The sequence below is a fragment of the Piliocolobus tephrosceles genome, chromosome 21 (genome assembly GCF_002776525.5).
Source record: "Piliocolobus tephrosceles isolate RC106 chromosome 21, ASM277652v3, whole genome shotgun sequence".
NCBI lineage: Eukaryota > Metazoa > Chordata > Mammalia > Primates > Cercopithecidae > Piliocolobus > Piliocolobus tephrosceles.
Genome location: NC_045454.1, coordinates 21,883,687 through 21,901,645, shown reverse-complemented (window position 1 = coordinate 21,901,645; position 17,959 = coordinate 21,883,687). Strand labels below are relative to the sequence as shown.

Below are 17,959 nucleotides of genomic sequence, written 5' to 3'. Positions count from 1 at the left end.
TAGGGAAACAAGATTCATGTTTTATTTCCACAGAGAGACTCAAAAGTAGGAAGCTCCTCTTTCCTGGAGAACTGTCACAGTGACTTCAGGTCACAAAAGGGAGCAGGTAGAGAAAGATGCTGGTGTATCCGACGAGGCTGGTGGTCACTGAAGCGCCACAGTGCAGTAGGAGGAAACAAGGAGACACAAGCTGGGTCCCCAGCCTGGGAAACAGAGGTGCAGCAGCCGGGCCAGGGCTGGTACAGGCTGGGGGCCAAGGGGAGGAGCTCCTGACTACCAGTGCTTTTCGGGGCCTCGGTGGTGGTTGGAAGAAATTGCCTAGAAGAAAGAAAATCAAATGGTAGCATGTGGCCATCCCTAAGCCTGCGGAAACGGGGCATCTTTTCACCCAGCGTCTGGGTGCCCACCATTCTTTTGCTGTCTAACCTGTTCACCTGTGGTGCCCCTCACTTTTGCTTCACCTAAAACAAAGTTTGTGGTTCTGCTGAGCTAAGCTATCACCTCTCACCCCTGCAGCCTCGCTGCGTCCTGCCTCTGAACCTTTCCACCAGGAGGCTCTTTTATCTACAGTTCCCTGCAACATCTCTATCCCGGTCCCTGTGCTCCATCTAGAACACCGTCTTCTATTCTCAGAGCTGTGCCTATGTGGTCCCACCTTAGGGTGCTTTCTAATGGTCCTAGGTCATTTTCTTTCTTCCTTTATCTCTTTCTTTGTTTCTTTCTCTCTCTTTCTCTCTCTCTCTCTGTCTGTCTTTCTTTCTTTCTTTTTTTAGAGACAGGGTCTCCCTCTGTTGCCCAGAGTAGAGTGCAGTGGCGTGATCATAGCTCACTGCAGTTTTGAACTCCTAGGCTTAAGCGATCGTTCTGCCTCAGCCTTCAAGTAGCTGGGACGACAGGCGTGTGCCACCATTCCCGGCTAATCTTTCTGTTTGTTTGTCCGTTCGTTCTGATTGCCCAGGCTGGAGTGCAGTGGCGCAATTGCAGTTCACTGCAGCCTCAACCTCCCAAGCTCATGTGATTCTCCCACCTCAGCCTCCAGAGTAGCTGGGATTACAGTCATGCACCATCTCACCTGCCTAATTTTTTGTATTTTTAGAAAGGCGGGGTTTTGCCATGTTTCCCAGGCTGGAATGGTTTGTTGTGGTTTGTTTTGCTTTTTTAGAGATGGGGTCTTGCTATATTGCCCAGTCTGGTCTTAAACTCCCAGCCTCAAGTGATCCTCCCACCCCAGCCTCACAAAGCACAGAGGTTATAGGCATGAGTCACCGCACCCGGCCCTAGATCATTTTATTATGGGTCTTTCTCCACACCCCACCATGAGCTCCCCTCTGCCTTAACACCTTGAGAGTGTCCACGCAGAGCATACCTGACTTCATGTCGCTGCCCACTGAGATCTGAGGATATACCAAGATCCTGGCCCTGCCCTGGGGTGACTGTGCATCCGCTCCCAGGATGTGGCCTGGTGCGGCCCACTCTGACACTCACCTACCAAAACTTCACCCACTGCAGCAGGCCAGGTTGCACCCGGGAAGCCTGCCGGAAAAACAGAAAGTCTGAGTGGTCACCACAGGGTCCCTTCCACACCCTCTGGCCTCAGGCCCCTTCTCTCTCCAGCCAGATGAAGATCAGGCCCCCAAACTCACCGAGGAAGAAGGCGAGACTCCCCCCTGCGAAAAGATCAAAGGAAAGTGATGTGGGGCTCATGGCCTCCCTGTACCCTGCCATGGCCTCCAGGCTCACGAAGGGCCCAGCGGCAAGGGCAGGCTCACACCAGGGCTATCACCAAGGTTTTCCAGTCTGACTGTGGACACTCAGACTGTGGAGTTGGTTTCACAGCACATTTGCCATCCTAAGTGCACTAGATCCAAGATGATATTGAACATGATTCCTGGGCACGTACTGACCAAGGGAGTGAAAAGAGGACGGGCCTCCCTTCGGCCTGCCAGGTGGGTAGACTTTGGCCACAGATAACCCGGCAGAGTGGAAGCCACAGGCAGTAGAAGCTGCATGTCCCTCCTCTCACAGGCCTGTAGTTTCTCTCAGTAGAAGGTCCACTCCCCAAGGGCGAGGACTTTATTGTCGTGAGAGATGGAACTACCCAGCCTGCTGTCGCTTTGTCAGCTGAATTTGTACTTAGCATATTCATTTACTGATGTTATGAGATTGCCTTCATTGCAACAGAATGAAACCACATTTTCACGTATTTTTTCCTTTCATTTCCTTTGTGGAATAAAGCATCCATTTTCCCACCAACCATCCATTCCCTGGCTGGCCCCTAAGCGCTAGTCTGTTTTCCTCGCCCTCCATTCCATCTTCCCCAAAAAAGGTCCACAGAGAGGGAACCTGTGAGGAAGAGCTGCTCGTGTGTTTTGCAGGTGTCATGATTTTTTTTTTTTTCTAGACGGAGTCTTGCTCTGTCGCCCAGGCTGGAGTGCAGTGGCACAATCTCAACTCACTGCAACCTCCACCTCCTGGATTCAAGCAATTATCCTGCCTCAGCCTCCCAAATAGCTGGGACTACAGGCGCACACCACCATGCCCAGCTAATTTTTGTGTTTTTAGTAGAGACGGGGTTTCACCATGTCGGCCAGGCAGTCTTGAACTCCTGACCTCGTGATCCACCCGCCTTGGCCTCGCAAAGTGCTGGGATTACAGGCGTGAGGCACCGCACCCGGCCGGTGTCATGAGTTTTTAGAGCCTATATTCTTCTTGGAGAGGGTGTTGGTTCCGTTTTCTCTGTTGCTGCTGCTCCTTTTTAACCTTTTCTGACTGGGTGTGTGTGAGGAGCATTGAACCCTCCTGCCTTTCACTTCCAAACTGTCTCAGGGAACCCGAGTCTCCCTTGCAAAAGGGTGGGGAGGCCTGGACTCAAAGAGAGCGGGATCCAGCCTCAGGCAACCAATTGAGAGGACCCGGGCAGTGAAAGCCTCTCTCCCCATCCCCTATGCGGAGCCCCCAGCGGGAAGACAGGGCGGTTGCAGGTCTCACCTTTGCAGGGGTCTTGACTGAGTACTGCCCACCATAAGCAGTGGGATACGCATGCTGGTTATAATTGTAGTTCTGTGGAAGAAGCGGGCGTGGGGGTTAGAACAGACGGAAGAAGACCATTTTGCTCTGGAATAAATATCCCACCTTCCTGCCTGGACCGAATCTTTCTTAAAACGCCTGCCTTCTCCCCTCGTGTCACGTGTTTTCTTTTATAGAATCTCCTCCAGCCAGCCAGGGCCCACACCCTCACCTGCCTTTACTGTCCTAGCCCAAATGGCCACCACCTTCTCCTCCTCCTCCCCCTGCCCTCAAGACCTCTCCCAACTCTTCAAGTGTTACTTGGGAGGTGAGGGTAGGATACCAAGAAAAGAAGCTCCAGGACCTAACCTGGTGGGTCCGTGGTAGATGTCTCACCTTGGAAGTTACAGCTGCCACCTTCCTACCAGCCTGCACCTGGCTGAGAACGCCATTGAATGGGGTGGGGGGGGCGGGTGGGCAAATAGAATTTCAGATTGCCCAGACCTGGTAGCAAGGCCAAGGGGGACCAAGGGCCCTGCAGAGGAACCTGAGGACAGAGACAGAGACTCACCTGATCGGCGCTGCCTGCACGTTTCTGCAGTGATGACGTGTCCGCACCCTGAAAGGAAGAAGGGGCCACAGTTCTTGCCTCCGCAGTCGTGCGGGCCTTGCCGGGCTTCCAGAGCCCCAGTTTCTCCCTCACCCCACCCTTTCCACGTGCTACCTATAGAGAAGGCAGTGAGCCTGGAGAAGCTGTTGGCCCAGATAGATAGAAGACAGATTTCCACACTCAGCGTTGGGAGCCAGGGAGACAACCAGTTTTGGCAACTCCTTCCCCACCCATGCCCTGGGAGAGTTGGCAGCTCCAGCCTGAGACTGAGCTAGAACAAGTGAACTGCAGCCACGCAGGCTCCTCTGGGGCAGACCCAGGCACCGCAGCCCAGCTCGCCTTCTGCCTGCACCAAGTCCTGCTGCTATGCCCGTAGGCCCTTAGTCCCTGCACACCAATGCCATGCCCCACAGCGTGCTTGAAGGAGGGGTTGTTATCTGCAGAAGCTACGTGCTTAGGTTAGCTCTGGGCTGCAGGAAGCAAAAAAAGAGAAATACGAGAAAACAGATAAAGCAACTTAAGACACTGCAGATGTGCCGGACAATCCCCCAGCCCCCCACCACCGCCAGCCCCAGCACAGTGGAGAAACTCACAGCTTCTCCACTTGGACCCTCTGTCCCGCCACACACACACACAAAGTGACAGTGAAGTTCCGACTCCAGCATTAACTCTGCCTTATCCATACCTGACCTTGAACCTAAACCCCACTGCAAGCCCTAACCCTGAGGTCACAAACTGGTTGACCATGGGCCTCCAGATATTTTTTGCTTGGTCCACTTAAAAATTAAATTAGTTACAATTAGAGATCAGCATCCCGGTTCTTCGTGAAACATCAGACGACCTGCCACCCTGTTCACACACGCATGCATGACCGCACTCAGCTGAAGTCGACCTCCCCCTTCGCAGGGCCCCACCTGTCCAGCCTCATGTACTTGGCACATGTAGAGGTAAGAGCAGGCAGCCCTTACCTCAGTGACCAGGGGTCCTGTTTCTCAAAGGCTACTGGCCATGCACAGTTGGAGTGTGGTCTTTGGCACGGTCCAGAGGTCCAACCCATCCTCCCTGACCCAGGTCTTCAGACCCTCAGCAGCTGCCTCCACTAGACAGGGACCTGACCCCTGCATACCGCCCTCCCATTCCCCCTCAGCTGTCCTCCCCATGTCCCAGCCTAGGCCCTTCTTCCCCACAACACGTTCTCCCCGCACCTGCGCACCCTGCGGTACCCACCCAGCCATGGCTCCCCTGAGTCCAGGCCAGGCCCAGCAGGAGCAGGAGCAGAGCAGAGGCCGTGGCCAGCTTCATGTTCATGTGCTTGTGGAAGCCCGAGCTCTTGGCCTTGGCTTTTATCCTCACCCTGCTCCTCCAGTGACTCACAGCTTCTCCCTCTCACCCCGCCCCCACTTGGGATTGCACAAAGCCTGGGAAAGCGGGAAGGGAGGGGAAGAAACTGGGACAGACACCTGGGTCAGCGGCTCGCCCAGGGCCCCGAACCCTGTGTCCCAGAGCTGAGAAGTCCTGCCCCCCTTACCTCAATAATTGCTTTCCAGTTGAGGAAAGGAGTGTTGTGTTTGAAATCCTGCAGGGAGAAGGAGGGCGGAGTGGGCCGGGGAGGCAGAACCCAGCGGGTGGTCTGTGCAGCAAATTGGGGTAGTTTCCAGATCTGGGGTAGGAAGGAGCTTTTGGGTGTGGTTTGGGGTTGGAGGAAGGTAAGCACGTGGGAGACTGAGGGTGTCAGCACTTGATGTGGTATTGGTGATAAGATCTGGGCGATAAGATTTGGATGAGCTGTCTCAAAAATGAAAAGAGGGGGAGTTTGGAGACAGACGGTGGGGGCAGAGGGTGGCTGCCTTGAGGGAGGCTTGGGGCGTCGGGAGGGCCAGGCCCCCATTCTTCAAACAGCAAGAATTCTCCTACCTCCCAGAGTCGGCTGAAGTAGAGAAGGGCTCGGGTGCTGGGGGGTGAGACTTTGTTCTGTGGATGAAAGGCGGTGAGCAGGTTAGCAGAGAGCCTGGGCACGCTCACCCACCCCTCCTCCTGCTACTGCCCTTTCTCAGCCTTCAGAATGTCATTGTGACTAAGGTTTGGAACGGGAGGGGCTGGGAGTCTTTAGGGACACCAGAAAACCATTTTTGGAAACACAGGGAGAGAGAGAGGCACTAACCAACTCTCCCTGTTCCAGAGCATACAATGTTCTCTATCCCAAGTCCCCCAGCCTCCAGCAGAACCTAATTCTAGCAAAACCTCAAGACTAGGACCTGCCTCAGAGCATCCCCTTTCCACCTGCCGGGCCTCCTCCATCCCATTTCCCAAAGCTGTGGGCTGCAGTCACCCCTTCCACACCACCCCGGACAACAGCGGAGACGTAAGAAAGGAGCAGAGACCAGGAGTTTAGGGCAGCTAAGGTTTATTTCAAGGGCAAGGGCTGAGATTAGTGATGAGAGAGTGGTGTTTTAAGAAGGGAGTAGGGGGCTCCCATCCATCTGGTGGCTCCTTGTCTGGAGGTCACGGGATGCGAGAGCTCCTCTGGTCCTGGGCAAAGAAATAGGTTCTTTTTTTTTTGAGACGGAGTCTAGCTCTGTCACCCAGGCTGGAGTGCAGTGGCACCATCTCGGCTCACTGCAAGATCTGCCTCCCGGGTTCACGCCATTCTCCTGCCTCAGCCTCCAGAGTAGCTGGGACTACAGGCGCCTGCCACTATGCCCGGCTAATTTTTTGTATTTTTAGTAGAGACGGGATTTCACCGTGTTGGCCAGGGTGGTCTCAATCCCCTGACCTTGTGATCCACCTGCCTCAGCCTCCCAAAGTGCTGGGATTACAGGCGTGAGCCACCACGCCCGGCTTTTTTTTTTTTTTTTTTTTTTTTGAAATGGAGTCTCACTCTGCCACCCAGGCTGGAGTGCAATGGCACGATCTCAGCTCACTGCAACCTCCGCCTCCTGGGTTCAAGAGATTCTCCTGCCTCAGTCCCCCAAGTAGCTGGGACTACAGGCGCACACCACCACACCTGGCTAATTTTTGTATTTTTAGTAGAGATGGGCCACATTGGCCAGGCTGGTTTCAGACTCCTGACTTCAAGTGATCCGCCAGCCTTGGCCTCCCAAAGTGCTAGGACTATAGGCATGAGCCACCGTGTCTGGCCAGAAACAGGCTCTAAAGAGAGAGCTTGAGGAATAGCAATTCCCGGACATCGTGAGCCGACGCAAGGGTATAAAAGACCCCTGCTCCAGAAATCTACAGGGAGCTTTTTGCCCCGCTATCCAAACAAACCTAGATATCCCCGCGTGGGCTTGAGAACCCCCTGCCTCGTCAGGAACATTACTGCGTTTCCCTCTGCTCCCTCCTCACTCTGGCTGAAGTCCTCAGCTCCCTCACCCCACTGTGGAGAGCGGGGCTCCATTCTCTCCCCTGCCCACCTCTGCCCTGCCCTGCCCCGCTTTCTAGGAGATCTGCCTCTTGAGGAGCTGGTCCAGATGAATCCTGCCTCACTGCAATCACTCCCTCGACTGCTGCCCTAGATGGGCAAAAATGGCAAGGTGTCTGTCCTGGCTCTCTGGGAAGTGTCTGTATGTGCCCCGGCTCCCCATCAGACCCTAAGTTCCCTGTGACCCAGGAAAGGTCTTGCTTCTACCAGAGACCGTTCTCTATGAAACACAGACGCCGGATGCAGTGGCTCACGCCTGTAATCCCAACACTTGGGAAGGCCAAGGCGGGCAGATCACTGGAGGTCAGGAGTTCGAGACCAGCCTGGCCAACATAGTGAAACCCCATCTCTACCAAAAATACAAAAATTACCCGGGCGTGGTGGTGGGCACCTGTAAACCCAGCTACTAGAGAGGCTGAGGCAGGAGAATCGCTTGAACCCGGGAGGCAGAGGTTGCAGTGAGCCGAGATCAAACCACTGCACTCCAACCTGGGTGACAAAGCGAGATTCGGTCTCATAAATAAATAAATAAATAAATAAATAAATAAATAAGAAAGAAAACAGAGAACATGAATCCACTGTAGCTGGGCGGAAACATCTGCACTCTTCTGTCTCCTCAACCTTCTTCCTAAAACGTCAGACTTTGATTTTCCTGAGCCCAGTCTTCTTTCTTTTACATTAAAGGCCAGAAACTCCACTGCTCACAGGGGCCAGTTGGGTGGCTAAAATGACTGTGACAGGTAGGGACAGTCTGGCCACTAGAGAGTGACCCTCCCACCTATTCCCAACACACCCTACCTGGGCCAAGCAGCAGCTGTTTCTCAGCTCTCGCCTAACCCTATCCCGTGGAAATGGAACCCAGTGTTGCCAAAGTTTTTGAAAGAAACCCGAAATCCAAATCATTATGTGAAGTCTCTCCATGTTTAAACTAATTCATATTCTTAAAAAAAAAAAAAAAGTGGCTCAGAAACCCATCCTCTCATCACCAGTCGCAGCTTCTGCCGGGGGTGTGTCTGTGTGGGCTGTCTGTCCTTCTTCCCCTCCCTTCCGGTCCAGCCCTCTCTCCTCTAGAGGTGCCTCTGCTACTCAGGTATCAAAGCAGCCTGGCCAGGGGTTCCCCTGCAAGAGGGAAGTGTGGGCAGGGAGGAAGGAGGGAGGGGTTCTGCAGCCCAGCTGTGTTTTTGTTTGTGTGGGAGAGACTAATGCCTGTCACGCGTGAGGCTCTCGGCCACTGCTGGTTCCTTTCTCTGGGTGTCCATCCTCTCAGGACGTCTTAGCTCCGCCTTACTCCTCATTCTGTGTACCCTCTAGGAGTCAACCTACGCTCCCCTTAACCTTCCCCATCTCAAAGGGGAAACTGAGGTTCGGGACCTGCTCGGGTCTATGTGTTGAAGCAGCAAAGAAGCCCATCCCCTCTGCTCATCCTCAATCCCAACTGCTCCAGATTCTCCCCGTCTTTTCAGGTCTCCTCTGTCCTCCCTCCTCTACCCCCAGTGTGTTTAGTTTTTGTTTTTAGCACTGGCCTAAATGCTTCCTCAGTAGCCAGCGTCACTGTTTCCTCAGCTCACCGAGCGGAGATTTAGCTTTCTTCCCTATACCCCTCTCCGACGAAGAATGGGATCACACGGCCTTCCAGCCCTTACCTTGCTTATGGCATCCCAGTTAATGAAACCCAGCTTGGATTTAAAATTCTGCGGAGGAAACAAAAAGAAGAATGGCCAAACTGAGTCATAAGGTAATTGGCCGAGAGAGGTCAAGGGCCACTGCTGACTGTTGGTTTAGAAAGAGGACCCCAGCCTGTGGGGCCAAGGGCAGGGGTTTTCCAAATGCAAGTGAACAGGGCCATCTCGCAGAACTCACCTTCCAGAAAGTGTCAAAGTTAAACATCCCAGAAGATGTCTCAGAGTTCTGTGGAATCAAGGAGAAATGGGATGAGACGAAGAACCCACTTTGTGAGCCAGAGGCGGGAGATCTGAGTGGCAGGAGGGGAGGCGAGGATTGCGTGACACCATGGTCCCAGCCCAAGGTGGAGTGTCACCTCCACTCACCACAGTATTGACTCCACCAACAGCGTCACCTCCTCTGCTGCCCCAGCTGGACCCTTGCCCCTGGTTGGGGAAAAGGGGGACCGATGTCCATGGCTTATGCATCCTATCATGCCTGCCACCTGTCAACCTGCCCCAGATTGCTTCATCTCCACCTCGGTCTAGGCTTCCTGTCCCCCTGTCTGTAAAGCCACCTTCTCTTCCTTACACAGCACCTAAAAGTTCACCTGGGAAAGCCTTCTTAGAATGGCTTGCTCCCATGGAACCCCACTCAGTCCCCTGAATCTCAATATTCAGACTCTTGCCTTCACCCTGTTCTGTCCCCCAAACACCCCAAGTAATGAGATTAGCCAGCACGTAGTCCCACGGCACGCCAAGCACTGTGCCTTATGCAGCATCCGCCTCCAGAGTCTGGACTCCACAACACCTGGCTCTGGTGATGACAGGAAGCTGTACAGTAACTGAAGGCTGCGTGAGTCAGGCTTCACTGTCCTCATTTTACCGGAGGAAGCTCAGGCTCAGAGAGGTTAGCTGACCTGCCTGAAGATACACAGATGACATGATAGAGCTGGTGGTGTTTTTAATATGTATCTTAAATTTTTTTTGAGGCTGGGCATGGTGGCTCACGCCTGTAATCCCAGCACTTTGGGAGGCCAAGGCGGGCGGATCACGAGGTCAGGAGCTCGAGACCATCCTGGCTAACACGGTGTGAAACCCCGTCTCTACTAAACATACAAAAAAAAAAAAAATTAGCCGGGCATAGTGGTGGGCACCTGTAGTCCCAGCTACCCGGGAGGCTGAGGCAGGAAAATGGTGTGAACCCAGGAGGCGGAGCTTGCAGTGAGCCGAGATTGCGCCACTGTACTCCAGCCTGGGCCACAGAGCGAGACTCGGTCTCAAAAAAAAAAAAAAATTATTATTTTCCTTTCTTTTTTTGTTTTTGTTTGTTTGAGATGGAGTTTTGCTCTTGTTGCCCAGGCTGGAGCGCCATGGCACAATCTCAGCTCACTGCAATCTCCACCTCCCAGGTTCAAGCGATTCTCATGCCTCAGCCTCCCAAGTAGCTGGGATTACAGGCATGCGCCACTATGCCTGGCTAATTTCATATTTTTAGTAGAGATGGGGTTTCACTATGTTGACTAGGCTGTTTTCGCACTCCTGACCTCAGGTGCTCCACCCGCCTCGGACTCTCAAATCCTCGGCTGGGATTACAGGTGTGAGCCACTGTGCCCGGCCTATTATTTTCTTTTTGTAAAGTAGAGACAGCATCTTGCTATGTTGCTCAGGCTGGTCTCAAACTCCTGGGCTCAAATGATTCCCGCACCTCAGCCTCCCAAAGCTCTGGGATTACAGTTATGCTGGTGCCTGGTCAGAGCTGCCTTTTGAAACCCCATCTTCTACCTCAAAGCTCAGTGACTTTCTCCTTCTCAACACTGCCTCCCTAACTATGGAAATCCCCTTGACCATTCTTCTGTTACTTTTATCTGTTTTTTCCCGTTACAAAAGTAACATGGCTCTGATCCAAATCAAAAGGAAGGAATGAACCGAAGAGGGAGATGGGGATCCCAGACCCCTGTTTTGGTCTCCTGATGGTTACTGGACGCAGATTTAGAGCAGCTTGCAAGAGGAAACTGACATTTTTTATTCTTTTCCCAGGATCTTAGCATGCTTCACCATCTCTTCTCCTAAAGCCAAACCTGCCTGCCCCTAGGCTCACCTGATGATTGTCTCCAGAGCCTCCAAGGAGGTGATTGCCCTCTTTGCTTACTTCCTAGGGAGACAGGAAATGGATAGGAGTTGATGGGGAGGCAGTCGGGCAGGGGGACGAGAGGGCAGGGAAGCAGGGTGTCGGCGAGGGATTCCTGAATCGGGGGACTGAGACATGAGCATGACAGAGGACTTCCCAGAGCCCTGAGAAAGAGGTCCTTGTCTCAGGGAAGCTCCCTCTGCCCTGCGATCTCATTTCGAGCTCCTGTGGGTTGGGTGGCTGCTGTCTTACAATGTCCACAGATAACATTGCCATCTCTGTTTATGTTCTTTTCTGCAAGCCACCCAAAATCCATCAGGGAGGGCGTTGCCAGCAAAGCATCTGAATTCTCCCCTGGCTGTGGAGCTGGAGTGAGCCAGGCTGTTGCACTAAATTGATTCAAACTGAAGGACCCTGTCTGGGCTGATTGGCATTAGTAAGAAAAGGGGATGCTAGCTGGAGAGCCAGTAGGGGCTGAGGCGGCATAGAGTAGACTAGCTGGTCCCCTCTTAAGGGAAAGGTGGGCTCCTCTGGAGTCCTGCTTTATCTGCTGTGAAACATGGTGAATTCCAGACCCATCAGTACTTCCTCATTCCCAGAGCTCTCATGTAGACCTGGCAGGGATGTGGGACCACCTGTCTGCCCGTATTGCTCCTGGAGAACCTACCTCTATCCCACTTACTACTGGTACAGTCTCTGCCCCCAGGTCTACCATCCTCTTACCCTCGTGCTGCTGGAAACTCCCTGTCCTCTGAAGTCCTGCAGGGTGAGACAAAGAAACACAGATCCCTGTTTAAGATCCTGAGGCCACCTCCAAAAATTAATGTATTGATTTAATGATTCCTCTGACAATCCTAATGGCACTGTCTTTTGGAACTAGTTCGAACACTGACATTTTTTTTGGAAGGGCAAAAGTCTAAGAATAGGTAAGAAAACACTGGAAAAGATAAATGGTAAGTGAAGATAAGAGGTAGATAGTAACACACTCTAAAGCTACCATAAATAAAGCAGTGTGGTCCTTGTCTGACAGAATTCCCAGAAGCTCCCCAAAATACTAAGGTATTTACAAGAGGCATTTTAAATCAGTGGCTGAAGTGTTTGAATACATGGGACTGGGAATATCAGTGAAGTATTTTGGAGGAAAATTTTAGTTCTAGCTCATCAATTTCCTCCTCTCTGTTTTTAACCAGTTTTCCCCCTCATAAAGGAGCACATAGCTCGGATACAAGGTGTAGGGTAAGTCTGGTTAGATGGAGGAGTGGGACTAGACAGCGTATGGGAAAACAAAGCCCAGATGCATCCCAGTTAAACTGAAAAAATGAAATTACAGGAGTATGCATAGTGCTAGAAGAAAATAAAAACCTTAAAGCAGTACACCAAGAGCAAAAACCATAGAGGAAAAGATGGCTGTTTTTTGACTACTTATATACTCAAAACTGTGGTATATTAAAAAACTAGAAAAGGCCGGGTGCAGTGGCTCATACCTGTAATCCCAGCACTTTGAGAGGCCGAGGCGGACAGATCACCTGAGGTCAGGAGTTTGAGACCAGCCTGGCCAACATGGTGAAACCCCGTCTATACTAAAAATACAAAAAAAAAAAAAAAAAAATTAGCCAGCAGTGGCGGCAGGCGCTTGTAATCCCAGCTACTCGGGAGGCTGAGGCAAGAGAATCTTTTGAACCCGGCAGGTGGAGGTTCCAGTGAGCCAAGATCGTGCCACTGCACTCCAGCCTGGGCAACAGAGTGAGACTCCATCTCAAAAGGAAAAAAAAAAAAACTAGAAAGAGGGTTACAAATGGGGAGAAATTTTTTTAAAATCCAGTTTGTTCCCATAAAAGGTTAGTATCCCTCATAGATGATCTAAAAAGAGCTGTCTCTACTCAGCCCCAGCACCTCCGGTCTGGCCTTACTCCTGGCCACGTGGGTCCTTTCCTATCAAAGCCTCACCCAGGAGCTTGTTAGCAACGCGGAGCTCAGCCCTACTCAGCCCTGTTAGAGCAACCCGCACTTTCACAAGATCTCAGTAACACTAACTCTCAGCACCACGGTTGCTGACATAAAGCCCACATTTCCAGCATAACTGGGGGGAATGTTCTTTCCAAAACACTCTGAATCCCCCAGAGTTCACCACAGTCTGTTTCCCGGCTGGATAGAGGACATTTAAGACAACTGTGCCAGGATCGGTTTACATGGGATTTCTCCCAGCCCCATCTGCGGTATAAGGTGAGGTATATCACAGCAAGATTTGCAATTAATTAGTACTTTGGAAATTGTTAGCATTTTTGGGAGTGCATTTTGGTTTCTTCTGCCAGAATAGTCAGTTCCCCGCAGACAAGGCAGGAGGGGGTTGAGCAGAGTTGAGTTAGGAGGAGCGGGCGCAGTCCTGGGCAGGAACTGCAGTCCCCAAGAGACTTTGGCTCTCACCTGAATCCCAGATCCCCCGGTCCCGCGGGGTTCATTCCCTGGGTTTTCACACTGCCGGGGGGAGAAAGGGGAGGTTTTCCCTCAGTCCCCTCCCAGACCAGTCCCAGCCCCCAAATGGGAGCATTTTAACCCTGGGGCGAGCCTCTTCCGCTCCACCTCCGCGGCCATCCAGCCCCATCTCCGCGGAGCCTTGGCTCCTCGATCCTGCAAGTGACATCAGCTGCTCTCCTTTTTCTTCCCGCGGTAGGTGGGAGATTCACGCCAGTCACTCACCCCGGGTTTATGTCCGCTTCCTCCGCTGCTCCCACCATGGTTGCCGGAGGAGGAGCCGGTATTGGATGCCTGCAGGGGAAAGCAAGATTTCAAACGCTGTCCTAAAGGACCTAAAGGGGACCCAGTCGTTCCCAGCGGTGTTGCAGATTTGTTGGAACCCCAATCAGATTCCAGTCATCTTTCTAGCCTCCACACCTTCCCCGTCTTTAGCCTGTTGGTCGCTGCAGGAAGTTATTCTGAGCATAGACAAAGCCAGGTGTGGCCGAGGGTATTCGGAACTATGCAATGATTTGGGGAACCTAAGCGGCAGCCCACCGCAGGCCAAGGGTGGGAACCCTGGAGCCCAGCCGCGCAGTAGCCGCGATCCTGCCACCAGGGGGCAGCAAGTGGAAGAGCCCTCACCTGGGAGCTGCCGGAGCTGCCTTGGTCACCATTCCCAGAACTGCCCTAGATGGGGAAGAAGAGGATTGTACCGGGAGCGGGGCATGAGAGCAGCTCAGGTTATTTGGCGTCTTGTGTTCACGACCTCCTCCTGTCTGACACCTTTCCCAGACCCCCGAGGAAGCCAGATGTGGCTCCCTCTCCAGCTCGACTCCAAGACACGGGATGGGAGATGCCATCAGCCAAGGGGTTGGACAGGCCATTGGCCCGGAGGCTGGAGGGACTGCCGGCTCTGGAGTCAGTGAGGCCCGGGGCCGTGGGGTGGCAGCTGCGGGGTCACAACGCCCCTTCCTGCCCTCACACTCATCATGCAGGGGCCCCGTGTGTGAATGTCGTCTGCACCGGACGCTCTGTCAGCGTCCATAGGTCTCCCGGATCACAGTCCTGCCCCCATTCGCCTGGAAGCTTCCCAGACAAGTGTCATATTCTCCCTTGTCCCCCTCTCTTCTCCACCACCCCAGGATCTCCTGAGACTTGCCAAGTGGACTTGACTGCAAGAGCTTAGACAGGCGGGATAACGTCCCCACCATCACAGAGTAGAAAACAGGGATACAGAGTCAGAAGCAGTGGGGTGGCTCTGGCAGAAATGATAGTGCACGTGTCAGGGGCACAGCATGGGTGGGGAACAGGAGGCTGAGGGAACCCCAGGGTGACGACTGCCAGGGAGACTGCCCATCCTGGGGCAGCAGCAGCTTTCAGAGAAACTTGGAGCCCTCTCCTGGCAGGGACCACTAGGGCCTTACCCCATCTCAGCCTTCCACAAAGGTGCCAAACTCACCCAGGAGGACTCACTGCCACTGTCACCTCTACTGCCACCATTGCTGCTGCTGCTGCTGCTGCTACCACCATTGTTGCTGCTGCTGCCACCATTGTTGCTGCTGTTGCCACCATTGTTGCTGCCGCTGTTGCCACTGCTGCCACTACCGTTGCCACCGCTGTTGCCACTGCTGCTGCCGCTGTTGTTGTCATCACTGTTGCTGCCACTGCCACTGCCACTGCTGCCCGACTGTGAGCCGCTGCCTCCCTGAGGGGCAGGAAGGGATCAGGGCCAGGATTAAAGACAGAGCACCAAGACAGGCCCCACCTCTCTCCCTCTCCACCCAGGCCAAATTCCATGGTGCCCAGTCTAAGGGGAGCAGAACTTTTCCATTTCCTCCTGGTGCAAAACTCCTGGGTTGCCCCTCTCCACTCACCCCAGAGTTGCTTGAGCCTCCGCCTGAGCCAGATGGTGGGGGGTTAGTGCACTGCGGAGGGAAGGGGATGGTGAGTTTGGAGATGTCGGCCTCGGGCATGGACACAGGCCAGGCCTCTCCCGTTCTTTAGGGCTTGGCTTCCTTTCTCTTAACGTGTTTCTCTCGCCTCCCCTTCCCATCTGCCTCCTCCCCAGGCCCAGACCCAAGCCCATCTCTTCCTCCTTTTTTTTTTTTTTGAGACAGGGTCTCACTCTGTTGCCCAGGCTGGAGTGCAGTAATGCAATCTTGGCTCACTGCAACCTCCATCTCCCAGGTTCAAGTGATTCTCCTGCCTCAGCCTCCCAAGTGGCTGGGATTACAGGCGCATGCCACCACGCCCAGTTGATTTTTGTATTTTTAGTGGAGACGGGGGTTTCACCATGTTGGCCAGGCTGGTCTCGAACTCCTGACCTCAGGTGATCTGCCTGCCTTGGCCTCCCAAAGTGCTGGGATTACAGGCGTGAGACTCCTCGCCCAGCCCCATCTCTTCCTCTCACCCCAATCCCTCCACTCCCGCATCTTGCTTTCCTCTTTCTCTTTCCCCAGCTCTCTGTAGTCTGCACCCAGTGGCTTCTTCGTTCGTTCGCAGCCCTTTCCTCTTACCCCTTCATTCTGGTTGCCGCTTCTCAGTGAACCATAGCCAGGCTGGGCCACAGCTCCCTGCAGAGAGGGTGAGACTGAGTGTAGGATCCAGAGGGACCAGAGAGGCACGTGGAGTGTGTGGGCTTGGAGGGAGGGAGGTGGCAGGTAGCAGGTCTGGGGGGTGACTTTACCTGAGTGTTGGTCCCAAAGTTTGGTGACCCTCCATTGCCTCCTTGACCCCAGGGGGCTCCCTGAGGGTTGGTTCCAAAGCTGCCTGCTGAGTTTCCAGGGTATCCCTGGCTCCACGGAGTCCCCAGACCTCCAGGATTGCCCTGGCCCTGGCCTCCAAGACCACCTTGAGAGCCAAAGGTGCCATGGCCTCCAGAAGTTTCCTGCAAGAATAACAAACCTGCACGTAGTGGGACCATCTCTGACCCTGACAGAGAAGAGCCAGAGCAAATTGTAGAGACACCGGGAGAGGGACAGGCAGAGGGACTCCAGGGTGGCATAGGACGGGGGCGGAACATAGAAGAAAGTAGCCCCAGAAGGCTGCAAGTAAGAGATCCATCCATCCTTTCAACCATTTCCCAAGAATCTCAACCCAGAAGCCCACAGCCTCCCATTTCCACACCTGGCCCCACAGCCACTCACCCAAGCACTGTTGTGACCGGGTGCCCCCTGCCAGGAGCCGTGGACAGCATCTGCTCCATGTTGAATGATATCCTCCACCTGTGTGCCAATCTCATGCCCAGTGTTTCCCAGAGCATGGGCTGCTTCCCCGACCCTGTTGCCCAAAGCATCTGCTGCGCCAAGGCCTGGAACCTGCCTGACCCCAGTGCCGACTGCTTCTCTGGTCCCTTGGCCAAGGGCCTCCCCAATATTTGTCCCAGTGCTTTCCCCTCCGCTCTGCAGGGGGCCAGCCTCCCCACCGCCCAGGCAGAGGGCCAGCAGGAGGCAGGCCAGGAACCCCTGGAACTTCATCTCCGCCCAGCCCCCTCTCTCTCCAGAGTGTCTCCCTCCCACCAGGGTCTCCTTCTTGCCGCCCTTGCTCTGCGTCTGTGTGCCCTCCTCTGTCCTCCTCCTTCCGACTCCTTGTCCTCCCTCCCTCTGGGTCTGCAGCCTTCTCTCTCCTGTCCTCAACTTCCCGGCCTTCCCAGAGTCCACCTCCCTGTCACTACTCCTTATACTAGGTTGGGAGAAGGTGACAGGGCTGGGCAACCTGAGGTCCCTCCCCTCAGTGACTCAGGGCCCAGCCACCGATAGGGTAATGAGCGGTAATTGTGAGTCTGAGAGTCTCTGTCGAAACAGAGAGTGAACTGCATCAGGGAGGGAGGGAGAAACGGATGAGGTGATGCAAAAGCGCTCCCATTTCCCAACCCCAGGCATTCGGGGCTCTGGGTGGGGCAGGGGCATCCAAGGAGACAGGTTGTCAGTGGCTCCTGGAGGCGGTGGGGTGGGGGCAGACTTAGAAAAGAGGAGTTACTGGCAGGACCCCACCGGGGGAGTAAGGACAGGGAAGCCCCAGGGGACAGGACCCACCCAGGCTCAGCCAGCCTGGCTCAGGGGCTCCAGAGTGACAGGCATAGCCCATCGTCGGCCTTTTCTGGTTTCAGCACCTCAGCCTCTCCTCTCCCTCTCCCCTCCCGTATTACCACCTACAGGTCACTGCCCTCTCGTTCCTCCACACCTTCCAGCCCGCAGAGTGAGACTGGCTGCGTGTCAGCTTCTGACGTTCTGGGGAGAGCCCCCGGGGGGACCCTCACTGTTGGGGAGGGAGGTGGCTGTCTCCCTTTGAGTGGTCAGCAGGGTGTCTCAGCCTTCGGGCTGCTCCCAGCTGAGAAAGCTGGGCGCGGAGCAGGACAGCCGGGCGCGCCAGCCACCCCCGGGGAACGAGTGGGAGGGAAGGCCAAGGGAGGGAGCCACTGACCCAGGCGCCCATCCTGTTTACGCAGCCCTGGAGGGGCACGTGAGAATATGAGCACCTATGAGGGGCGGGACTGGGCCAGCTCACCCCGCCCATCCCCCAGGCCAGGGGCCAGGGCAGCAGTGGGAAATGAGAAGAGGGTAGCACAAGGTCAGAAGCCATCCGTGAGTGCCACAGCCCTCTCCCCAGTCCCAGTTCGCGATACAGAACCTGGGAGCCTGCCCCCGCCTCACCTCTGCCCGGCAAATGTGGCT

The 17,959-nt window shown here is 54.3% G+C and overlaps 1 protein-coding gene across 7 annotated transcripts; it reads right to left on the bottom strand.

The window, feature by feature from the left end:
- DMKN (dermokine) lies at positions 1 to 16,762 on the bottom strand. 7 transcript variants are annotated; one of them, XM_023197001.1, is made up of 18 exons: positions 16,433 to 16,762; positions 15,973 to 16,173; positions 15,803 to 15,859; positions 15,161 to 15,211; positions 13,527 to 13,595; positions 13,254 to 13,304; positions 11,553 to 11,588; positions 10,800 to 10,853; positions 9,086 to 9,145; positions 8,898 to 8,945; positions 8,681 to 8,728; positions 5,531 to 5,587; positions 5,145 to 5,192; positions 3,578 to 3,625; positions 2,989 to 3,060; positions 1,644 to 1,667; positions 1,486 to 1,533; positions 1 to 318 (listed from the first exon to the last, which is right to left on the bottom strand). In XM_023197001.1, exons 1-17 carry the CDS (start codon positions 16,760 to 16,762, stop codon positions 1,486 to 1,488), a joined length of 1,302 nt encoding a protein of 433 aa, XP_023052769.1. In that variant the 3' UTR covers positions 1 to 318. The 7 variants fall into 7 exon arrangements, with proteins under 7 accessions (XP_023052769.1, XP_023052774.1, XP_023052775.1 ...); XM_023197002.1 differs by lacking the exons at positions 1 to 318; positions 1,486 to 1,533; positions 1,644 to 1,667; ... (2 more) ...; positions 5,145 to 5,192; positions 5,531 to 5,587 and adding exons at positions 6,119 to 6,145; positions 14,746 to 14,991; XM_023197004.1 differs by lacking the exons at positions 1 to 318; positions 1,486 to 1,533; positions 1,644 to 1,667; ... (4 more) ...; positions 9,086 to 9,145; positions 10,800 to 10,853 and adding exons at positions 6,119 to 6,145; positions 14,746 to 14,991.
- Positions 16,763 to 17,959: the final 1,197 nt, after the last annotated feature.